General features: G+C 41.0%; 1 protein-coding gene across 1 annotated transcript in view; it reads right to left on the bottom strand.

Annotated features, from left to right (window-relative positions):
* Window positions 1-25829, bottom strand: part of ITGA8 (integrin subunit alpha 8) — a gene marked incomplete at its 5' end in the record, with an annotated part of 124815 nt that overhangs the window by 17544 nt on the left and 81442 nt on the right. The window contains 4 exons of the mRNA XM_082480019.1: window positions 8888-9001; window positions 12335-12460; window positions 20924-21082; window positions 23873-23978. Of these exons, the coding sequence (XP_082336145.1) occupies window positions 8888-9001; window positions 12335-12460; window positions 20924-21082; window positions 23873-23978 (505 nt within the window). The remainder of the gene's footprint in view (window positions 1-8887; window positions 9002-12334; window positions 12461-20923; window positions 21083-23872; window positions 23979-25829) is intronic.

The raw sequence follows: 25829 nt of genomic DNA, 5'->3' as shown, positions 1-25829 counted from the left end.
CTCCTTTTGTTATTACACGTGGCTTGAAGGGCAGTGCATCAAATTTATGGCTTTTAATTCTCATTCTGAATTAAAATAATCTACTTAAACTTCCATATGTGGCTTGTATATGGCAATTAATGAGAGAACAAGATATCTCTCACTAATTTTTCTGATGCTTCCCCACCTCCATCCACCAACAGGGAATTTAAGCTGGTTGCAGAATAACGCTTTGAAAAGGCTAAGCAAGCTTCCCTTGAATGAGATGCTTTCCACTGGATGCAGAAAGAGGTTCTGTGCTGGGGGATGTTGAGGATAGAAACTATTGTTCCTTGGGGTCATATCCTACTTACAGATGGAATAATTGCTCCCATAGTAAAGAGGAGAGGGAGAAAAATGATTGAATAAAGGAGCCTGTACAAGAGCTAGATCTCTCACCCCTCTTGGACCACCTCCACCAGTTCACCTCTGTTCTGACGTCCAAGCCTCTGCCAACACACATGTGCTGCACAGAGGACAGTCTGTGTGGCCTCACTGCACTGGTTATCTGCATTCTGCCTCCAATGGTCTTTGTGCAGCTAAACTGAATCCTTGTCCCAAAAGCGTTACCTGGCCTAGAGAATTTCTACCACAGTAAAAAGAGTCTCTGAGTTCACCAGTAGTAAAATATGGAGATTCCCAACAAAATTTATCATCAAGGAAGTATAATTAGAACGTGCATTCTAACAGTGATGATAGCTCCAGGTGCCAGGCAATTAAGGCAAAGGAGGACGAGAGGACTGGGAGGCCTGCTAGCTGATGGCCCAAAACCCCAAGGTATTACATCAGGCTCCTTCTCATTTTCTATACTCTTTCAGACTCCTCAATTTCTTTTTATGTCCTTGCAGCTTCAGCAGAAGGGAACACCATCATTCTATAAAGCAGGGAAGTGGGGTTTCTCAAGCTGAGGAGGGAACTGAATTCACTACTTCTAGTCACAAATACTCTAATCACTAGACTGCCAGCTCGAGCTTCTGCCACTGAATATTGAATAAACAAAGACCTGTTTAGATCTTTCAACTGATGCTATAGTTGCCTTCCAAGTCACTTTTGGTTTCTGCCTTCTGATATGGTGGAAATATTCCCGCTTAATCCTGATTTGGGTGCCTATCCTCCTGATAATGGATAGCACTCATGCACCACCCTGATGATTAGTGCAAGTTGATTTGTCTGAGGTACCTCGTTGTCTCTGTATGCTGCATAGGGAGCCTACATATTTAGATTTTTGGATACCAGTCTGGGGCAAGGCACTTAAGATGTGGGTGTTGCAGCACTCATCACCTTTATTATATCGAACATATATTTCCATTTTTAGGCATCTAAAAATAAACAGGAGCAGTGCATGTTCAGAAACACTGAAAGAGCAAGTATTTAGCAGAGAAGCCAAAACATGGCTTTGTGTACTAAAGGAGCACCTGATTGCAGTGTGGCTGCCAGGTTTCTGTTGCTTTTCAGCTTTCTCAGATTAAAACTAGATTTTTCTCCCTTCTAGCTATTAAAGTTCATGCAGTCAGGGGTGCCAAATTCAAATACCTGGATCTGTCTAAAAGTCAAGAGAGAAACAATACAATTATATTCAACAACATTAAAAGAAAATAAAATAAACTTCAAACCTCTTGGGAACCTCGCACACCCTCTGTGTTGTTTTGTGCCTTCCCAGGCTCTCACAGAAGGAGATTTTTATCATTGTGAGGAACTTTCAATACAGGCTGAAATAATAGTCAAGAATTAGCTGAATTCCACTTCCCACAATGCTATAAGTGTCCAAAGAGCTTGAAGCCTGGAAGGATGTTGCAAATCAGACAGATGGTACAGATTCATAATTTAGAAATACATTTTCAAAACAGATGTTTTACTAGCCAACTCCTGAGTCTTATATTAAAAAGTACCCATTAGAGTTCAAAGAACACTGGGCAAGATCCCCTTGGATCTCCCTCTGATGACTCAGAAATACCATGATTAGACAAATGGGGACATAATAGAGACATCACAGAACACAACGTAACATAACCATATAAGGTTGTTTCTCTTTTGCACGAATAAGGCTATTACTTGCTCGATCAGCAAGTCTGAATCCAAAAGTCAGCTTTACTAGAGGGTTCATATTTACAGCCAGGCTTTGAAGTTAATCCAAAAAAGTCTGCGATTCTTCTTGGCCTTTGCACAATGTCTGTCTCTATCTTTGTTGTCTGGTTGGGAAATTTGGGCTGCTTTATTTACTCAAACATGTCTAATCATTGCACGTCATTTAACTGTTATTTGTTATGGGAGTTTGGGTTTTAAGGTGACAGATTACAACTGTCAAGAGGCAAAGGGGTCAGCTGTTGTCAGTTAAACTAAGTGGAAGAGGAAGGAGTCACTCAATACATGACTGATCTTTTGTGGCAACAAAATATACAGGCTGATCTTTATAACTTCAATGAGAAACATGAATTATTTCATCCTAGAATTAATCAATCACTTTCAAATTCTTCTCAGGTTTGCATTAGCATACCTATAAGAAGAAAATACATCATGACAGTGTGTTCTCAGCTTTAATGAGCACAAACATTTTCTGCAGATGATCACATCTTCTTTTATGTTGTAACACATTGAGGAATGTCACCATTATCTTGCTTTCTTTGTCATATGAAAATTTTGTACATTAATTGCATGTGCAAAAGAGTTTGGGATTTAGCTGTAGAAACAGCAACTTTTCCACTATGTTTCTTTACAAAAACATGACTGTGGGATTCAGTCTGGACCTTGAACAGTCCTTCCTGGTTCAGAATCACTACATCCTGAGTATTTTTACTGTATTTTAATCCTCACTTTGAATCTGCAGATTTCAGCCTTGCTAACAGCAGTTGTTTCTTAGGTACATTTTAGTTTACTTCTGGAATAACCTTAGGAACTAGAAGTTTACGAGCTTACTAAGAGCACATTATACCCTTTTTAGGAAACTAATTATGCTCTAGTCTTTTATGGCGATGGCTGGATAACTGTTAATTTTAAAAGGGGCTGGGAAAAAGGGAACTGTTTTGAGGTGAGTGGGAGGAAGGTGACCAGATCCCATCACACTATTTGTTCTCTCTTCTAAATATCTAAGTTGCACATGAAGCAGGGCTCATGTTATTCTGGAAGCTTCTTAGACATAAATGGGAGGATGCAACAGTTCTCTGGGACTACCTTTTTTTACTTAGAAAAAAATCCTGTTGCTTTAAGTGGAGTTTTCTGAGCCTTTACAAGCCTTGCAAGTTACTATTGAAGGAAACAGAAATGTTTCCCAAGGATACAGATAAAGGTAAAATCACAGCCCATAACAAGCCTTATTTGATAGCAAGGGTAAGTAAGGACAGTGGAGTAAGCAAAAGATGTACTTGTAGGAGTGTTTGCCATGAGGTCTCTGTGCCCAGGGAGTCTACAGGATGGCTCATCCTTGCCCCTGCCCACAGGTTGGTGTAAGATTCCACCTCTGCCTTGAGCTCACTGAGTGAAGGAAGATGCAGGCATAGCAAGCAGGATTTATTAAGGAGCAAGGAGGAGCTAAAAGGACTGCAGTGCTGGCAGTGCCTGGTGTGTTTGCACACACCTGTGTCCCAAGGCACAGCTTTGACCCTTCTCCACCATCCAGATCAGAAGGTGGGCAGAGAAGGAGTTTCAAATCAGCTGGATAAAGCATAATCCGAAGTTACCTCTCTCTAGTCACTGGTTACAGAGTTAGGCAACTAGCTTTGGCATCTAACTTTCAGATGACTAAAATTAGGTAAGATGAGTCCCACTGCTCCTGCATTAAACATGCCACTGAATTTCATGCAGTTATAGAATCATAGAATCATAGAATGGTTTAGGTTGGAAAGGACCTTGAAGATCATCGAGTTCCAACCCCCCTGCCATAGGCAGGGACGCCTCCCTCTAGATCAGGTTGCCCAAGGCCATGTCCAGCCTGGCCTTGAACACCTCCGGGAATGGGTCCTCAACAACCTTTTTGGGCAACCTGTTCCAGTGCCTTACCACCTCAAAGTGAAAAACTTCTTCCTAATGTTCAATCTGAACCTGCCCTCTTCCAGTTTGAAGACATTCCCCCGTGTCCTATCACAACATGCCCGAGTAAAAAGTCCTTCCCCAGCAATCTTGTAGGCCCCCTTTAGGTACTGGAAGGCCGCAATGAGATCTCCTCGGAGACTTCTCTTCTCCAGGCTGAACAGCCCCCACTCTTTCAGCCTCTCCTCATAGGAGAGGTGCTCCAGCCCTCAGATCATCCTCATGGCCCTCCTTTGGACCTGCTCCAACAGATCCATGTCCTTCTTATGTTGGGGACTCCAGAGCTAGACGCAGTACTCCAGGTGGGGTCTCACGAGAGTGGAGTAGAGGGGCAGAATCACCTCCTTTGACCTGCTGGCCACGCTTCTGATGCAGCCCAGGATATGGTTGGCCTTCTGGGCTGCAATTGCACACTGCTGGCTCATGTTGAGCTTCTCGTCAATCAGCACCCCCAGGTTCTTCTCCTCAGGGCTGCTCTCCAGCCATTCCCCGCCGAGCCTGTATTTGTGCTTGGGATTGCCCCGACCCAGATGTAGGACCTTGCCCTTGGCCTTGTTGAACTGCATGAGGTTGGCTTGGGCCCACCTCTCCAGCCTGTCAAGGTCCCTCTGGATGGCATCACTCCCCTCCCCTCCAGTGTGTCTGCCTCACCAAACAGCTTGGTATCATCAGCAAACTTGCTGAGGGTGCACTCAACTCCACTGTCCATGTCACCGACAAAGACGTTGAACAGTACAGGCCCCAGTACCGACCCCTGAGGAATGCTGCTCGTCACTGCTCTCCACTTGGATGTCGAGCCATTGACCGCCAACTCTTTGAGCACAACCATCCAGCCAGTTCTTTATCCACCGAGTGGTCCATTTGTCGAATCCATGTGTCTCCAAATTAGAGACCAGGATTTCGTGTGGGACAGTGTCGAACACTTTGCACAAGTCCCGGTAGATGACATCAGTGGCTCTTCCCTTGTCCACTGCCGCTGTAACCCCTTCGTAGAAGGCCACCAAATTTGTCAGGCATGACCTGCCCTTGGTGAAGCCATGCTGGCTGTCACCAATCAACTTCTTGTTTTCTATGTGCCTCAGCAGAGTTTCCAGGAGGATCTGCTCCATGATCTTGCCAGGCACAGAGGTGAGACTGACTGGCCTGTAGTTCTCTGGGTCTTCTTTATTTCCCTTTTTGAAAATAGGGGTTATGTTTCCCTTTTTCCAGTCGGCAGGAACCTCACCAGAGTGCTCAAATATGATGGCTAGTGGCTTAGTGGCTTCATCTGCCAGTTCCCTCAGGACCCATGGATGTATCTCATCAGGTCCCATGGACTTATCTCATCAGGTCCCATGGACTTGTGCACCTTCATGTTCCTCAGGTGGTCTTGCACTTGATCTTCACCTACAGCTGGCGGTTCTTCATTTTCCCAATCCTCGCCTTTGCATTCTGCATCATGGGCAGTGTGGCTGCAGTCCTTGCCAGTGAAGACTGAGGCAAAAAAGTCATTGAGTACCTCAGCTCTGTCTCTGTCCCAGGTAACCAGTTCTTGCGTTTACTTCCGGAGAGGGCCCACATCTTCCCTAGTCTTTCTTTTCTCGCTGACATACTTAAAGAAGGATTTTTTGTTTGTCTTAATGTCCCTGGCCAGATTTAGTTCTATCTGGGCTTTAGCTTGTCTAACCCGATCCCTGGCTGCTTGAACAATTCCTCTGTATTCCTCCCAGGCTACCCGCCCCTGTTTCCACTGCCTATAGGCCTCTTTTTTCCTTTTGATTGTATCCAGGAGCTTCTTGTTCATCCATGCAGGTCTCCTGGCTTTTCTGCCTGCCTTCCTCTTTATCCTTGTTCTGAACCTAAGTCAGGCTAACTAAGCTTGTATTCCTCTGTCATCCTCTGTCACAACCAAAAACTCAAAGAAACACTCTGTTTCTCATTAAATTTGTTTAGCTTTAATCTCTTAGTTATTTCTTGTTACATGCTAAACTGGACTTAGAAAAACTTTTATGAGGCTAATTCCCACTGAAATAGCTGTAAATAACCCAGAAAACTGGCATCTAAAGATCTGTGCAAGGGGTTTCGTTTATGCGTTTGTTTTTTCACAAGACCTTGTTTTTGGCCCTTACAGAGTTAATTATATTTCACCAGCAGAATCATGAACAGAAAGACTTTCTTGAATCTGGAATATGCCAGGTCCAGCTCCCAGTAAGGTAGTTAGCTAAGGGAGCTAAGGTTTATCTTTTGCTTGGTGAAGAAGATGGGGAAGGTTCGCTGTGATATTGCTTGCACACTGCAGTGGTCAAAATTATCACAGATTGTTCCAGCCAAGAAAAATATCTCTGCCTCGCTGCCTGCCTCTGTGTGTTAGGAACAGTGAACTAGTGCCGTTAAGTTCTTAACTGAACTTAACATGGACTAGTCAGTGTGCGAATATCAAACAGTCTCTTACTGGAATTACAAAAAATTGGAATAAAATTCCCATCATATTTTCCAATATATATGTTTTTCCTGTGAGTGCAGAGATGCTTACATACTGGCACTTTCTGTGAAAAATTTTGTAAGATCTTTGCAAAAGCTTACACTAGAAGGCATCCATCCCATTTACCCAGATTTGGGAGGACAGAGAGACATGCAAGCTGGCAAGCTTTTGGTCTTAAATTTGAACTAGAGCCCCTGCTCTTTTTTTCCTCTAGCAGATGACACACTGAGCAAACCTAAATGAAGTACATCCAGTCTAGCCTTTCAAACACATTTGCTAAATATGCCTCCTCTTAAAAGCATTGTATTTGTGTTAAGTGAACTGAAGAAAGGATATAAAAGTTTCTTCGGATTGACTGTTAACAGAAAGAAAATGTACTGACAAATCTGGAATTAATTCACCTAGTATCTGAAAGGATGTCCTTTGTTACTGAGCTAGACAGAAATCACTTTCTCTCAAGCAAGGCCAGATAGTTCTATGCTCTCTTCAGTCATAATGGTGCTAATGGCTGTTGCAGAAGAAACACAGAATGTGCCCTTAAGTCCTGACAGATAGGTAGAAAAACCTTTCAAGTCATAGAATCATAGAATTGATGAGGTTGGAAGGGACCTTTAAGATCTTCAAGTCCAACCATTAGCCTACCCTGACAAAACCATTTCTAAACCATGTCCCCAAGTACCACATCTACCCTTTTTTTAAACGCCTTCAGGGATGGTGAATCCACCACCTCTCTGGGCAGCCTATTCCAATTTTTAATAACCTTTCAGCGAAAAAATGTTTCCTAATATCCAATCTAAACCTCCCCTGACATAACTGGAACCCATTTCCTCTCGTCCTATCTCTTGTCACCAGGGAGAAGAGGTCAGCCCCCACCTCTCTACAACCTCTTTTCAGGTACTTGTAGAGGGTGATAAGACCTCCCCTTAGCCTCCTCTTCTCCAGGCTAAACAACCCGAGTTCCCTCAGTTGTTCCTCATAAGATTTGTCCTCCAGACCCCTCACTAGCTTTGTAGCCCTTCTCTGGACATGCTCCAACACCTCAATGTCCTACTTGTAGTGAGGGGCCCAAAACTGAACACAGTACTCAAGGTGGGGCCTCACCAGTGCCGAGTACAGCGGGATGATCACTCCCCTAGTCCTGCTCACAAGTCATCCTTAGTCATAGTCCTGTATGCTAAGAGAGACCCGTGACCCACAAAGTGGGATTTGGAGCCATGATGGTTAGATATTGTGGATTTGGAGCCATGTGGATTTGGAGCCATGTGGATTTGGAGCCATGATGGTTAGATATTGAGCTGGCATTCAAGTTTCTGTCAATACTGTCCCATCTGCTCTCTTGTTTCTCCAGGGAAGCAAGTTAAGTAAGGAAGAATTTCTTTTAAGTACTTTCACATTTGAGGAAAGGGAGAAATTAACTTAAAAGGTGTGAGGAGCTTAATTTAAAGTTCCTGCTGTAAGCTGAAGATCCTCAATTCTCCTCTCGCTAGGATAAGAGGTACTGTCGGGAAAAATCATTCTTCTCCTACAGCTACAGGGAACACAGGAAGGTTCTTGCGTTCCAGATAGGAAAACTGGGGAATTCTAAATTCCTTGAAGATGTAAGGTGATAATCAACCAGTTTGATCAAGATAGGATCTACAGTTCTTTCCCAGTAACAGCAAACTGAATTATAAATTTCTCAATGTACTGCCCAATGTTAAAGATACGACAGCCACATAGTACTACAGACATGTGGCCAGCTGTGAGGTAACAGCTCACAGTGCAATCCTTCTGCCTTATGAAGTGTAAATACATTTCTGAGAGCAGATGAAGTTGGAAACGCATGAATTTGCAGAGAGATGTTAATTTTCCCAATTGTCTGCACTGTCCCTTCTTTTTAGTGGTTAAAACACAGATTGTCACTACATGAGTGTTGTATGTTATACGAGCTTGATACATATTACTCGTCCGTACATTAATGGACAATGAATAACAATTTTTAAGCTGGACACAGTGTACACCATATACTCTTTGGCTCCAAGAAATACTTTCATTTGGAAAGACATGATGAATGCAGAGCACATCATGGAGGCCTACAAGATTATTGATTTGGACCAGTCCAGGAAAGCAGAAGCAAAACCAGGAAAGGTGTTTAAAAATAATCTTGGAATTTTCAGGTAAGATTCAGGACATGAATTTGAGAGGGAGTGATAGTGAGAAAAAGAAAAGTAAGCAGCATGTATGTGACCTGAACAGGAACAATTGAGATGTTATCTTCAAAGAAAGTGATAACAAAAAGGATTTGCATTTGGCCCATTTAATTTCCTCATTTGTATTCTTAAATATCTGGTCAAATAAAAGATGCAGAGGTCTTTGTGTATAGAAAGAGATTTTTGTGTGCATTACCTCCAGGAATGTTTGGGCCCATAGCCGGGACCTGATTTTTAGCGCTGCACTCTTTCCTCTTTCCAGTTGTCCCACAGTGCAGGAAATTAGGATACACTTCACATTTGTACAGTTCTGTGTACAAAATAAAGGGAAGTCATACCTATGCTTTAAAATTGTATATAATAATTTTCAAATGCTATAAATTAACAAAACAAATAATCTTTCTCTTAAAAAGCTAATTAGTCTGAAATCAGTAATTTCATCTAATATACAAGAGATACCCCATGAGTCACTGTGAGAACTGTAAACCAAGGTGGAGATTCTTTTTGCACCACCAGTCAATACAACTACTTACCTGTAGTAATGCAAATAAAAGTAATAATTTTCAACAATATTTATTCCAAAGAACTCTTAAAATGTCCAGGTACGTATCAAACATTTGAAGCATGTGCTTTGTCTTCACCTATCAGTCATTTTGTGATTTCAACACTTTTTTTTTTCCTGTTCTCTATGCCTGAAGTCTTCATTTATGTTCCTAAATCTTTCCCCTATTCTAACTGTCCTGGTTTTCTTACTGATGTTTACATTATAGCAGCCAGAACATTTGCTGAGATTCATTAGTTGCTCTACTTGAAACTTGTTGCTCATGAAATGTTCCTAATGAGCAGTGATTCTGGCTCATACACAGGGTTGAGGACAAAAGCCAAGCAATGCAACTCAAAACTATATACTGTGTTAAAGTCTGCCAGAGGAATGTCGCAAAAAGGTTAAAAGCTGACTAGAGCCACTGAAGGGAATGAGCAGAGTCTCATGGGGTAACCACAGAAATTATGCAGTTGTTTGGGGTGTAGAAAGGAAGAAAGACCTCATAGAAAAATGATTAGTAGTGTGTGTAAAAATATGTATAGGTTTATACATACAAATGGGTTTTACCTGCAAAGTTTTGGTTTGATTCAAGAGGAAAGCTGAGATTCTAATTGATTCATATTTTTTTAAAAATCAGAGAATCCTTCCCTTACAGATGCCTTATTGAAACTCATGATAGAAGGTCTTGTGACTTCAGAAGCAGAGCTAAATTCTCACAAGTATATTCCCTTGTGAGAGTGAGAATGGCTGCACTACCAAACCCCATACTTCAGAAAATGAGATGATAATGTATGTAACAGATATGAAAACACCCTTAAGGAATCCTGTATCTTTATACACAGCTTTCCCCACAAATCTCTGTCTTACCACAAGTTAAGTAGAAGCTGTATGCTTAATCACTGTTTTCTAAATCTGCCTGAAAATGAAACTGTAAACCCTGGAACTTCCAACTATAAACCTTTTTTTTGAAATTAATATTTCAAAGTATCTGTTTATTTGGCTTTTCATATTTAAACATCCTCCAACCATATTTATTTATATTGCAGGAAGAAGGAGAGCTGTTTTCATTAATCATAGTGGCCAAAACCACATATTAACAAAATAAATCATTAGTATGCAAAGAAGTCTACTTTTGGCTGACATTTTAGAACCTCAACACATATTTCTATTTTTCTTAGTAATGCATTTATCCCATAGTGATTTTCAAAACACTGTAACATTAGAACTAATGGAAGAGAAAGCAAATCTATAATAAACAGTATAAATAGAATAAGAGGTTTTCAGAACATTTTTCCTCACTGTGAAAATGCTTTGATGAAAACAAAAATAACTTCAAATTTCTCAAAAAAAAATTACAAGCTTTAACAAAGAATTACCTTTGGCCAATCAGTCATTTTCCAGAGCAACATTAATTTTCCATGTATACTTCCAATGTGTCAAAATTTTTTAATTTTTCTGTATCTGTAGTATGCAATGTGGAAGGCACGTAGAATCGGGACACCTTTCTAACTGAACAAATGACATACTGCTTTTCTAGGCCCATCCTGGAAAAATCCTGCTATATATACAGTGGTAAGCACTGTACCCCATCCTATCCTAATTTGTGCTTATCAAAAGCATATTGTACTAGAAGACTGCTTGCCATAGTGCCAATTTTCTATTACTAAGTACTCAGCTAAATACTATCTGTCTGCACCAAGCAGCTGAAAAATCTCTGCTTCGTATTTTAAGATGCAGACACAGTACATACTTAAGAACTCTGTTAACCATTTTCAGTTGCTGCAGTAATCTCTCTGTTGGCAGCATATGAGCCTAATCACTGAAAAAGATAACTGACAATTAAGGTATTACTAAAGAATGGATTAAGTGTTCTGTGGTATTGACTGGTATGTCTTCGAAAGCACAGGCATTTTTCCTTCAGCCCCAGTGGAATCAGATTCTTCCCAGGGCATTAGGTTGATGAAAGAATTACATAGGAATCAACAGTGATTATTGTTTAAAATGGGTTCATCTGTGATTTTGTTCTTAATAACATTATGGTATTCATTACTTTCAGATTCTATCTTCTTCCTGTTACAAAAATTGCCAAATTAACTTTCAGAAGCAGCATAATTATTTTATTACTCCAGAATACCTAGGTCTGTGAGGTTCTTTTCTTCCTACCAAATTCTAGTGATGTCAAAGAATTCAAACATGAGCTTGCGGTAAACAGCTTAATAAGAGACTGGACAGCATGAAAGAAACTCTGCCTGAGGTTCATAAAAATAGATGGAAAACACTGACTGCATGAATCCCACAACTGACCTCAAGGTCATCGAGTTTGACACAGCCTCTAGGCAAGGGGAGACGGTACCTACAACGCTGTAGTGTGCTGAAGATGGGACACTGAATGCAGGAATGGAAAAAACCCGACTTTCTGAAAATACAGCCAAGTCCAAATACTCAGGTACCGGACTGACTAATCAGAACTATTATTCTGGGAGAGAGATGTTTGCCCTTGCTCCAGCATTGTCTGGAAAGTTAAAAATACAGTGGCCTGTCCCATTTGCCTTGCTTGTGGTACTGTAAAGGGAAAGAGTCTTACACTTTCTATGTGTATGTAAGTACTTACCGGGGGAACAAAAATACTCCCAAGTATTTGTATGTCAAAACTGTTACTTTACATGAAAATGTTAATTTTAAGTGTGAGCTACTCTCTATGAAAGAGCCAGAATGCTAGGACACAAGTTAACAAGAAGAGACCTGCCTTTCAGAAGTCAGAATCTGAAATTTAATGCATGGAAGAGGGGCCCATTCTCTAAATCTGTGATGAAATTCTCTGTGATAAGTATGCCATTGCATGACCACAGAGGTTTGTCTGCAAACAGCCAGGAGTAAGAAAGCCAGGAATTTGGCATGCATGATCTTTAATGTAAAAATCTGTTGAATAAAATCACTAACCTGTGGCATGGTGATATGTAATAAACCATATTTTAAACTGAGAGGTTAAAAATCACTTAGAAAAATATTTAAAAGTCTGTAAACAAATTGCAGTCTAGCCCACAGACACTTTGAAATACGGCATGCATAGTCCCATTTTATAGTTTTTAGATAGCTCACCAATATTTTTGCAGAGTTTTTCCTGTGAGGTTCTGCCACTGTGACTTCCCTTCTCCTGATGTAATGAGAAATTGTGGAATTGTATAAAAAAGCAGCAAGTTCGGGAGTGTCTTGTGGAACAGCAAACTGCAAAGAGAAAAATGTGAATGGCAATGACATACTCAGACAATGGTTCTTACAGATTTGTTCCCTTCTCAGAGGTCTTGAATTTTGGATTAACAGTTTTTTTTAATTTAACAGCACAGCCATGAGAATATACTGTCTTCAACTAGGAGCATGATGAGTAATAGCACAGAAAGATATTGCCCAGTTATAGGAATTACAGTAGATATCATTTTTTTCCACTTTTTACTGGCATCAATTTCATTGCTGTACTTAATTTTGTTAGACCCTTGGGGCCAGATTCTGATCTCTGTAACAGGATAAATTTGAAGTTACTACTATTGATCATTATTTGTTACAGATCTTTTTTGGTAACATTTCAACTTTGTATAATGCAACAATTTGTCCATTTTTTATCTCATATTAAAATGCCTTCTATTCAGCTTTATCTTCACAGATTTTTATTCTCTGATTAAAACCTATTTTTATTGTTGGCAGTTTTTTTTCCTGCACAGAGCATTTATGGTTTCTTTCAAGAAGCCTCAGAGAATGCCTGGGAACCCAATTGAGGAAAAGATAAACTCTAATTCATGACAATCCAATAATGTAAAATCACAATGAAACACATGTAAAAGTTTGCAACAAGATCTCAATGGGAACTCACCTAAACATAGACAAGACTATTCTCTAAGGGCCTAGGATTATAAAGAGCTACATCAGATCCATCTTATCAGTTCCTTTAATCTCTGAGCACAAAATATCTTAAACAAATTCCTAAAGAAAATGTTTGTAATTGTAAGAAACGTAGCACTAAAGGGAAGAGAATAGCTATAAACACACAGAAACTTCTTCACACTAATGCTGTGTAGTACTAGATTTGGAAAATTGGTACCATTCATCTGAGTAAAATTATGAGGTTAAAGAAGGAACTTTTTTGACATTGTCTGAGATCTTCAGTCAAAAGCATCCTATAAAGCGAAAGATACTAAAATTTATTAATTGATTAAAATCTGTAAGCAAAAATAAAAATCTTTTTTTCCTGCTGCTTAATTAGGTTAACATTGTCTTTTTGCAATAAGGGAACAGTTAAATAGCTAGTAAATCTCTCCCTCTCAGTGTGATAACGTGGGAATTCTCTTTCCAGGATTCTTTCACCAGCACATATAGGCTTCTTAAATGAAGACAAATTAAAAGAACCACAATATAACAACACAACTCCACAACCACAATATAACAACACAACTCCACAACCACAATATAACAACACAACTCCACCACCTCGCCAGCCAGGCGAGGTGGTGGAGTTGCCCTTTACGTGAGAAAGCAACTACAATGTACCGAGTACTGTCCACGTGCAGTTGAGGAGCAAGTTGAGAGTCTGTGGGTGAGGATTAAGGGACAGGCTGGCAGGGGTGACACTGTTGTGGGTGTCTATTACAGGCCACCAGATCAGGGGGAGGAAGTTGATGAGGCCTTCTATGGGCAGCTGAGAGTGGTCTCACAGTCACAGGCCTGGTTGTCGTGGGGGATTTTAACTTTCCGGATGTTTGCTGGAAGGACTACACAGCCAGCCAGCCTCAGTCTAGGAGGTTCCTCCAATGCATTGATGACAACTTTCTGATGCAAATGGTGGAGGAGCCGACTAGGAGAGGTGCACTGCTGGATCTCGTCCTCACTAACAAGGAGGGTCTGGTGCAAGGAGTAAAGGTTGAAGGCTGCCTTGGCTGCAGCGACCATGAGATGGTGGAGTTCATGATCTCGGCTGGTGGAAGCAGAATAGCAAGCAGAATTGCAACCCTGGACTTCAGCAGGGCAAACTTTGGCCTTTTCAAACAATTACTAGGGGAAATCCCGTGGACAAAGCTGTTTGAAGGTAAAGGTGCCCAGGATAGCTGGTCAGCATTCAGGGACTGCTTCTACCAAGCTCAAGATCAGAGCATCCCGACACGTAGGAAGTCAAGGAAGGGAGCCAGGAGACCTGTGTGGCTAAACAGGGAACTGCTTGGCAAGCTCAAGTGGAAGAAGAGAGTTTATAGATCATGGAAGGAGGGGCTGACCGCTTGGGAGGAGTACAGGGCTGCTGTCAGGGGATGTAGAGAGGCAACTAGGAAAGCTAAGGCCTCCTTAGAGTTAAACCTGGCAAGAGGGGTCAAAGACAACAGGAAGAGCTTTTTCAAATACATGGCAGATAAAACTAACACCAGAGGCAATGTAGGCCCACTACTGAATGGGGTGGGTGCCCTGGTGACAGAAGATACAGAGAAGGCAGAACTATTGAATGCCTTCTTTGTCTCTGTCTACTCTGTCGGGGGCTGTCCTGAGGAGTCCTGTTCTGCTGAGACCCCAGGTGAAGATGAAGTCAAGACAATGGATGGGTTTGCCTTAGTTGATGAGGACTGGGTCAGAGACCAGTTAAGCAACCTGGACATCCATAAATCCATGGGTCCAGATGGGATGCACCCGCGGGTGCTGAAGGAGCTGTCTGAAGTCATTGCTGGACCACTCTCCACCATCTTTACCAAGTCTTGGGAAACGGGCGAGGTGCCTGAGGACTGGAGGAAAGCAAATGTCACTCCAGTCTTCAAAAAGGGCAAGAAGGAGGACCCGGGTAACTATAGACCGGTCAGCCTCACCTCCATCCCTGGGAAACTGATGGAGCAGCTTATCCTTGGTGCCCTCTCAAGGCATATCAAGGATAAGAGGGTTATTAGGGGCAGTCAGCATGGCTTTTCCAAGGGGAAGTCATGCTTGACCAACCTCATAGCCTTTTATGAGGAAATAACGAGGTGGTTGGATGATGGCAGAGCGGTGGATGTGGTCTACCTTGACTTCAGTAAAGCATTTGACACGGTCTCCCACAGCATCCTCATGGCTAAACTGAGGAAGTGTGGACTGGATGACCGGATAATTAGGTGGACTGCGAACTGGCTGAAGGAGAGAAGCCAGAGAGTCGTAGTCAATGGGGCAGAGTCCAGTTGGAGGCCGGTAACCAGCGGAGTGCCTCAAGGGTCGGTACTGGGGCCCATATTATTCAATATATTCATTAATGATTTAGATGAGGGAATTGAGTGTACTATCAGCAAGTTTGCTGATGACACTAAGCTAGGAGGAGTGGCTGACACGCCAGAGGGCTGTGCTGCCATCCAGAGAGACTTGGACAGGCTGGAGATTTGGGCAGGGAATAACTTAATGAAATACAACAAGGGAAAGTGTAGGGTCCTACATCTGGGCAGAAACAACCCCAGGTTCCAGTATAGGATGGGGAGCTACCTGTTAGAGAGCAGTGTAGAGGAAAGGGACCTGGGGGTCCTGGTGGACAGCAGGATGACCATGAGCCAGCACTGTGCCCTTGTGGCCAAGAAGGCCAATGGCATCCTGGGCTGTATTAGAAGGGGGGTGGTTAGCAGATCGAGAGAGGTCCTCCTTCCCCTCTACTCTGCCCTGGTGAGACCGCATCTGGAATATTGTGTCCAGTTCTGGGCCCCTCAGCTCAAGAAGGACAGAGAGCTGCTGGAGAGAGTCCAGCGTAGGGCAACTAAGATGATTAAGGGAGTGGAGCATCTCCCTTATGAGGAAAGACTGAGGGAGCTGGGTCTCTTTAGTTTGGAGAAGAGGAGACTGAGGGGTGATCTTATTAGCGTTTATAAATATATAAAGGGGGAATGTCATGAGGATGGAGCCAGGCTCTTCTCAGTGGCGACCAGTGATAGGACAAGGGGTAATGGATTCAAGCTGGAACACAAGAGGTTCCACTTAAATTTGAGAAGAAACTTCTTCTCAGTGAGGGTGACAGAGCACTGGAACAGGCTGCCCAGGGAGGTTGTGGAGTCTCCTTCTCTGGAGACATTCAAAACTCGCCTGGACACCTTCCTGTGCAACCTCGTCTAGGTGTTCCTGCTCCGACAGGGGGATTGGACTAGATGATCTTTTGAGGTCCCTTCCAATCCCTAGCATACTGTGATACTGTGATACTGTGATAATGACATGCCTTTGAAAAAGCCCCCAATATATGATCAGAATTGGTACATATGTAGATCCATTTGAATACAAAATGATTTTTATATTTACTTATTTTTTTCATAGATCCTAGACTGTTAGCATCTTCGGTAGTGAATTATTAGAGCAAAGGTTTGAAAACAGCTCTCTCTGCTTAAGACAAAACATACATGTCTCCTGCAACAATTTAAAAGCAGAATTTCTCCGGTGGCCTAGATGTTCAGGTTAAAGATATTATTTCATCCTTCTTGAGCCAGTACCATGAAATTGTACAACTCTTTCTCTGTAGCTATTTTATATGCCACATATTTAGCACACCATACCTTACTTTAAATGGACTCCCACTCCCTCCCTTTAACTACAATGGACTGTCTCAGTTTCCCCATCAGGGAAACCTGTACTGTTTTTTTCTCCTGAGCCTTGTCACCTTGAGCAGATTTCCAGATCTCTCCAGTTCTTCACTTCTCATTTCAAAACCCGGTTTAGCTTTCCTTTTTTTTCTAGCCAGGCAATACCCTCTGCTGCAATGCGTAACTCCATCATAAATGTTCTGGAAGAGGACTTTGTGTAAAAACTGTTGTGCGAGAGGTGTCAGTGACCATTCAAGAGCAACGCATTGGATGGTATTATTTTGTCTCTAGACCTACACACAGTAACAACGGCACTGCAGAATGAGAAGACACTGCCTCTGGAAGAGGTTAGCTCCTGCCAGTCATGTTAGTGGATGTACCTTACCCATGTGGTGGTTTTTAGCTATCAGTCTGGGAAAAAAAACCCAACTTGTCAGGAATAATGACTCAGGCCAAAACAGCATCTAGCTGAGCCCTCTTCTCATCAACGCTGCCTTTAAGAAGGTGTGGAAGGAAAAGTAAGAACAGGACAAGCAAACATAATGCTCTCTCCTAATAACTTTCAGCTTCCAAATGTTTTTAGCTCAGGAGACTTCTGCATGAAGTTTTTGTTCATTTATTAATCTTCACTGGACTTCTCTTTCGGAATTTGTCTAGTTACCTCTTAAAACCATGTAAACTTTTAACCCTGACTACTTCCTTTGGCAAAAAGTTCCAGATATCTAATACCTGTCACCATGAACCACCACTTCCTTTTGCTTGTTTTGAATCTGGCTCTACAGGCTTCATCTGATGCTCCAGTTCCTGTGCAGTGAACACACTGCATTCCTATGCATGAACAGGCAGAGAGCAGTCAATCCCCACCCACGCTCTTCCCGCCACTTCTGCTCTTGCAGATCATACTTGTGCATAGTCACCTCCTTTCTAGATTGAAGTATCCCAGTTCTTTTGCAAGTGAATCCATTCCATATCTTTGATCTTTTGCTCCTCTTTACACCTTTCATAAGATTCATAATTTTATTATCCTTTCACATCCCTCACTGCCTTCAGAGAAAGTTAAGCTGCAGAAAAGGAAAAGTCCCTAAGTAAGAGTCTTCCCATGTGTACACAGGTTTGATTTATCATTGTGGAAGAAACAACAAAGCACAAAGGAAACCTTTCTACAAGACAATGGGGAGGAATATACTGCTTTAACTGAAACTGAAAAATCTAAGTCATTTCAAAGGGGAAAAACCCAAGCACCCTAAGAGAGCTAGGTTCTGAAATTCAAGAGGAACCAGGCATATAATGTCCTTAGCCTTATTTGGAAATTTGAGCCAGGCATCCTGCTGTTTATATAAAACCTGAAGGAAGCTGTCTCTGTATCTTCTTCCCATCTGAAGCAATAGATAAGCATTACATATTTGAAACCTGATTTGTGTATGAATGCTGTTCAGTGCTTTGAAAAGCTGAAATAAGGAAAGGATGTTTAAATTCTTGCAATAATGATTGTGCATCTAAAGCCCTATTCTGCTAAGACATATTGACCATTATTTCATTATTACAGGAAGATTTCACACAAGCCTCACAAAAATTTAGGCTTGTTTATGTAACAAATGTAATCATTATCAAGTAGGAGAAGGAAGAGCAAACTCAAAAGATTAAAAATAAATCATAAAAAAATAAGTTGCCTGAAAATGTCATTAAGAACTGTGGCACTAGTCTACCCAGGAGCTCTGCCCTCCTGACAGTCATGCTCCCATCTCAGCTTCTTAACTGAAAGTTAAAACAGAACACAGTGGCTAGCGAGGAGGGATGTTGAACTCCTTTTCACGTACTTGCAACCTGATCTGACCAGTGGCTTAAAGACGCTGGGCTTCCAAATACAAATGTAACAGCTCAGCTTCTTGCTGCTCACCACTTTTGAAAAATAGGAGGAAATGGGGTGGAGAAGATTAATAGAAAAAATCTCTGTTTCCAAACTTGCTGTGTTGTGGGTGCAAAATTGAAACATTTTCTGTCTTCAGTTCCCTGTCACTCATTTCCTTTTTCTTCCTCTAGAGAAATTAATAAAAGGGCAGAATCCTAATCCCTCTCTGGCTTCCTGAGTGAAACACAAAAAATCTAGGCTATACACCAGTTTTTCCATATCCTTGTAAGTATATATTGTAGTTCTGTCTCTTTAAGCCAGAGACTTGTCTTGTAGCTCCTGTGGTCACGAGAAATCCCCTTCACTAGAAGAATGTCTCCACTTTCATCCACTGTACCGAACTCAAACCCCTCCTGGTATGTGAAAGACGTATAGCAGTTTTAGCATTTGGAACACAGCTTTTCCCACAAGATGTTTAACAGGCTACTGGTTAAACTCGAGAAGTGTTGTTTACTCCAGAAGTGTCTGGAATCAGTTATGCTTAATAAATTGGATACCTTGTTTTTGATGGGATAATATGAAGAGCTTGTTTTGCTAAATCTTCTGACTTTGAGCCAAACCAAGCTCTTTTGGAGGGATCTGCCATCACAAATATAGATCTTAAAAGAGGCGTGTAGACACTGGCATATCAACACTTTACTAAGGAGGCTGCTACTAGGCTTCCCCTTGTTAGTGTTTCCTCCAAACTCTGAGATCTTCAGCTCTGCTGTAAAAGGAGAACCACGTCCATGGAAGGGGAAGTAATTTGGATGGCAAATAATACCAAGGAGTAACACTTATGAAAAAATAGGCAGGGAAATTTTTCCTTTTGCTGATATGATTGAAATAATTACAGAATAATTTCCAACCTGTCATAGAATCGTGGAATCGTCCAGGTTGGAAGGGACCTTTAAGATCATCATGTTGCTGACAAAGTTGTAACTTCTAAGAGTTAATATTGATTAAGCTATAAAATAATTCTAGACTACATGAATCATTTTATCAAGTGGCAATACATGAAAACTTCCATTTCTGGAGTACATTCCATGAGGATTCCAGTTGATACTTTCCCTTTATAGGATATTCAAAATATGTCCTTAGAAAAATTAAAATCATGAACACTTTAAGACAGGTAAAAATATATAGACTTCTAAAATTACTCCTATTTTACACATTTTGCTGTCTCATACTATGTTAAACTTAACCATAATATAAAATATCGCATATGATATTAAAAATATGTATCTTATCATATACTTGGTGCAAAGAAATAGCCCCTGGCAACAAGACATACTTAGGACTAATTGGCTAAGAAGCAGCACTGCAGAAAAAGACCTGGCTTAAGCTGCACATGAGTCGGCAGTGTGCCCTGCCAGCAGCAGCAAGGGCCAACAGCATCCTGGGCTGTACTAACAGAAGCAAAGCCATTACATTGAGAAAGTGATTACTCCCCTCTGCTCAGCACTCATTAGACCACATGTAGATACAGCATCCATTTTTGGACCCTCAGCAGAACACAGAGATCAATATACTGGAATGAGTTCAGAGGAGCGCCCCCAGGGATGCTCAGTGCTGGAGCACTTGTCCTGCAGGGAGAGGCTGAAGGAGCAGTGCTCGTTCAGCCCAGAGATAAGAAAGCTTTGGTGAGACCAAAGCTGTTGGAGGGAGAAGTTTATCACAAAAATGGAGCCAGGCTCTTCACAGAGGTGCATGGTGGCACAGGGCATAAGCTGAAACAAGAGAGGTTCAGACTGGATGTAGGGAGAAACCTTTTCCCTGTAAGGACAATAAAGAAGCAGCAGAACTTGCCCAGATTTTGCAGTCTTTGTCCTTGGGCCAGCCTACATAAAGCCCTAAACAACCTGGTCTGAACTCACAGCTGACCCTGCTTGAGTGGGATGTTGGAGCAGAGCACTCCTGAGGTGTCGTCCAACCTGAATTAGCCTACGATCTTAAAAAACCAAATGACCATACAAATTAGCTGTAAATTATTTGTATTGGAATAAAAAACTAAAATTGTGTTACACCCTTTAAAAATACTTCTGATAAGAAGAGTACAGAAAACACATACCATGCAACACACCTGTCATACTGGAAACATTATAGACTATCCGTATCTTGCTTTTTACCCAGGAAAATGTGCACAGAGTAATTGTGAAAAATTTCCCAAAAGCTACATCCCATTGTGAAGTGTAAGCAGAAAAAAATCAAGCAAAATGCAGACAGGGATGAAAGTAAAAGGTGCTGACTTACCTTTATCTGCATTGCATTAATAGGAGAGCTTGTTTGACAGTGCAATGGTCCATGTGTCTGAATATGAAGAATGTAAAGAAGAAATTCTTCTCGACTGGACACAGGCCAACCGACATGGAGAACTGTATTGTTGATGGCACTTGGACCTATATTGTGCAACTGTCAAAGAAATATCATCAGTACTTTCCAGTAAAAAACAACAAAAACCACAGCAACCACCACTTAGACATTTTCAAATTCTTAGTGTCCACAGCCTTGAAGTACTTTGGGAAATACGTACAGATTATTAATATCATTTTATTGATGGAGATTCTGTGGCAGGTAGGGGAAAAGGACGTCTCCATGTTTGTTTAATATATTCATTAATGACCTGGATGAGGGGACAGAGTGTATCCTCAGCAAGTTTGCTGATGATACCAAACTGGGTGGGGTGGCTGACACCCCAGAGGGCCGTGCTGCCATCCAGCGTGACCTGGACAGACTGGAGAGCTGGGCAGAGAAGAACCTAATGAGGTTCAACAAAAGCAAGTGCAAGGTCCTCCACCTGGGGAGGAAGAATGCTAGGCACCAGTACAGGTTAGGGGCGGACCTGCTGGGAAGTAGCTCGGACGAGAAGGATCTGGGGGTTGTGGTAGACAGTAAATTATCCATGGCCCAGCAATGTGCCCTTGTCGCCAAAAAGGCCAATGGAATCCTGGGCTGCATAGGGAAGAGTGTGGCCAGTAGGTCGAGGGAGGTCATTCTCCCCCTCTACTCTGCACTGGTGAGGCCACAACTGGAATACTGTGTCCAGTTTTGGGCTCCCCAGTTCAAGAGGGACAGGGAACTGCTGGAGCGAGTCCAGCGAAGGGCAACTAAGATGATTAAGGGCTTGGAGCATCTCCCTTATGAGGAAAGGCTGAGAGAGCTGGGACTCTTTAGCCTGGAGAAGAGAAGGCTGAGGGAGACCTTATTATGGCGTACAAGTATCTAAAGGGTGGGTTGAAGGAGGATGGAGCCAGGCTCTTCTCAATGGTTCCCAGTGACAGGACGAGGGGCAATGGGCACAAGTTAGAACACAGGAAGTTCCGTTCAAATACACGGAAACACTTCTTTACGGTGAGGGTAACAGAGCACTGGCACAGGCTGCCCAGGGAGGTTGTGGAGTCCCCTTCTCTGGAGATTTTCAAGACCCGCCTGGATGCAGTCCTGAGTAATGTGCTCTAGGCAATCCTGCTTTAGCAGGGGAGTTGGACTAGATGATCTCTAGAGGTCCCTTCCAACTCTGATAATTCTGTGATTCTGTGTGATTCTGTGTTAGTCACAAAGCCAGTGGCAAATCTGGGAGAACAACCTTTTTTCCTTTTTTATCTGAGTCTGTATTCAAGAAATCCATCACCTTTCCCATTTTTTTCCTACATATGAAAGAGCTGAAATTACCTAAAAAAGTATAAATAACCCAAACTAAAACACACTAGCAAAATACACTTTACAAATATATACAATGAACGTTAACAGAACATACTTGAAAGTAGTAGCTGAAACTTCAGGACACAAAAGAATCACATTTCAGGGTGCAGGAATAGAAGGTATAGCAAAGCTTAAACTAGTTTTTGTGGTTAAGAACACTATCATCTTCAACACTTCTCAGTTAAAATTTCCCCGAAAGAAAAAAGGAACTAGTTTTCCTAGGACATTATTCTTTTTTGGGAAAATGAGTAAAGATAGAAATGATAAAAATTAAAAAAAACCTGGGCTATTAAAATAGTTTTCTTATATCAGTTTACAATTTGAAAATTTCTGATGACCACAGGAAGTTTGGATATGTGTTAACACTGAGTATGACAGCTAAAGAAGCAGAACAGCACGGAACTTTATTCAAAGTTTCCAGACATGTAAGAACTACCTTTTTGAAAATGTGTAGAATTTTTGGTGACTGATGAACTTTATTTAGAACCAAATAAAACCCACTTTAAATCTTACGACTTCTTCAGTGAAGGGTTTTTGGGTGGGTGTTTGGGCTTTTTTATGCTTTGCTGATATCAATAAACCATGAAAGCGGTTTCTTTAATCACTGTAACTATTTTAATGCATTTGAAGTCACATATATAGTTCCACAAACAGCCCAAAACGCTTGAAACAGGAAGATTTGTTAGATATTTTTCAGTTTAGAGAAACGTGTTAAGATGAGAAATTCACAAATAATATTTTGCATTTTAGAGTCTGATTCATTACAGTTTAGTATTAGTCATGCAAATTGTAATCTTACACTGCTGATTAAGCTCAATTGCTTATATTTTCTTGAGTGGTAGTTTGTGAATTATAACCATACGTGAAGCACTCTGTTTTACTCCCTAGAATAAAGGTCATCCATCAGATTCCAAAGCTGGCCTGTATTCCATGTAGTTCATTCAATGCACTTTTTTCTAATCTGAACTCTTATCTTTAATTGAGGAACCATCAATAGAAAAAAACCAACAATACAAGGTAGAAATATGTATATTTCAAACATTAAGAGTTATTTTCTACAGAACTATTTCTGAGCAATGAGGTAACAAGTTACATGTATGTCTACAGTTTGTTTCAGTTAGCTAAATGTTAAAGGAAACATAATTTTTCCTGTGCACAACACTCACAGCTTTTAATGAGAAACCAGTCAAATCACTGAAAATATTTGGCATTGATTGTAATGAGCTTTTAAGCATTGTGTTTAATTCTTGTCAAACACCCAAAATGTTTATAGATCCCTTAAATGTCAAAGACAGACTGCTAGCATAAACTACTATCTCCTCCACCAACTTGAACAGATCCTGGGGCTGTGACTTGCCAGACTAAATTTGGGTCATGTGCTAAAGCCAGAATATTTACATTTGTGGCTTTATCTAGTTGCAGATAAAGAGAATAAACCAAATTCATCAGGATATCAATGACAGCAGCATGAGGTCCTGTGGCAACATATATAATTTTTACCTCATAGATGTGTTCTACTAAAGGACCAAGTTCTTCTTCTTTTGTAGGTTCATCTTTGGGTTCCCAGTTGTGAAGTGGCAAAATAATTGTTGGGGGGTGAGACACTCTGTAATAAATAAAACAGGTTAAAGCAGTAACTGTTACCAGTGATTGGCTGCATTACCTTTAGAGAAAAATTAAGGCCTGTATAGAAACCTAGAGCCCTTAAAGGCATTTTATTTGGGCACATTCATTAGAATTACAGGAGGTGAACAATACAATGCTTCCATAAGGTACTACCCAGTCCTTACAGACTACTGAGGGTGTGCATGTAGTTTCATACTTCCTCTGGTGGATGGTCCTTTCCAGACAAGGGAATGACTCATTCTCTATTTGGAGGGAGGAATGCAGTCTGCCAGGTATTTACATCTTTCTCACTGATGAGGTATCTGAATACATTATCCACAAAACTAGAGTCATGATACGTAAATAAACGTATTTTCTCATTTCCATTTAAAGCCCGTAAATGTTTAACGCTATGCATCTTCCTTCCCTGCAATACATTTTTAGATATTTATTTAACTGCTCTGACTGTAAATTCCTTATAACCTCTGTTATTATTCCTTTGAAAAACCTTGCAAAGTAGTCTGTCTCATTTTACAGGTGGGAAACTGAGGTATTGTGACTTCCATAAAGTCATGATGGAAATTGGTATATCAAGAAACTGAATTCAGGACTACAGCCTGAAATTGTGCTCCAGGCTTCCCATTTGCTTTGCAAACGAAGTGGCAGCTAAGGCATTCCCTGAAACACTGTTGCAACTTGCAACATGTGAATCAAACATAAATGAAGAAAACAGTGACATTTGACATATTCCTGTCTGTTATTTTATTTTTCTGTTCCTTCTCTGTCTGACCTCAAGAAAGGACCAAGCGGTCTTCTGTTAATGTTTCTATTTGAATCATAAAAACTGCAAGTTCCTTGGAGGGGTCCCATTCAGATGCCAAGTTTAACCTTATTGAGTTGTTGAGAAGTTGGAAAATCAGATCCCAATAATTTCGTTTAGCATGGTAGTTGAGTTCTGGCACGGACATCTGTCATCTGCTAGTACTGAAAGTAGCTCTTGGTGCTAAAATGGTAAGTATTACCCTTTCTTTGCAAGGGTAAACTCTCATTCAGTTTTGCTGGTTTCCAGAATCTTTAGCTTAAAGAAAAGCCGTAAAATTTCAATGCTTGTTCTGCCAAAGCTGAAATTTTGCTGACAGAAAACTGTTAAAAAAGAATTGCTAATGAGTTTTTTGTCAGAATATAACATTTGACTTAAACGATGGACTTCTATCCACCAATGTTAATTTACTTTCCTTTGAGTCTAAACAGAGAAAGCACCACTGCAGACTGGCCCTTGAAGAAGACAACAGAAGACTGGGTGTTTTGTTGCAAATGATGACATTTTAAAATACTTTAGGAAGAAACAAACTGTACTTGCTTCCAGCTCTTATGTCATATACAGTGAATGAAATGTCTGATGGAAACTTTCCTACAGAATACAACTTCTCAAAGCAGCAAGTGACCCCAGAGAAGAACAACTTAATACTATCCAGCTAAAGTACAACTCTTCACAAAATTTAGGGTATCCTGGAGTATCCTGCTAATTCTAAATACTCCCCCAGACTTCAAAAGGCCAGCAGTTTGTATTAACAACTATGCCAGAGGACCAATTTACAAGCCAAACCAAATAATAAAGGAAATTAAACATATTCATTAAAAAGTTATTTCAGATGAGATACTTAGCCTAACTTGTTATGTTTCCCAAATAGCCTTGTTTCCAATAAGAATTTTAATTATTAATTTTTGTTGGAGAATAGGAACTTTCCTGTGTCTTTATAAAAGCCAAGACACAGAGACCCTTAAGCTACCACAAAAATTTGCAAACCAGAAACTGTACATAGGAAAAAAGAAGCAGGCATGAGGTTTCAAA

The sequence above is a fragment of the Vanellus vanellus genome, assembly GCF_965231255.1.
Source record: "Vanellus vanellus genome assembly, chromosome: 2".
NCBI classification, from domain to species: Eukaryota; Metazoa; Chordata; class Aves; order Charadriiformes; family Charadriidae; genus Vanellus; species Vanellus vanellus.
The sequence above is the reverse complement of the archived record's forward strand: the minus strand, read 5'-3'. Positions and strand labels throughout refer to the sequence as shown.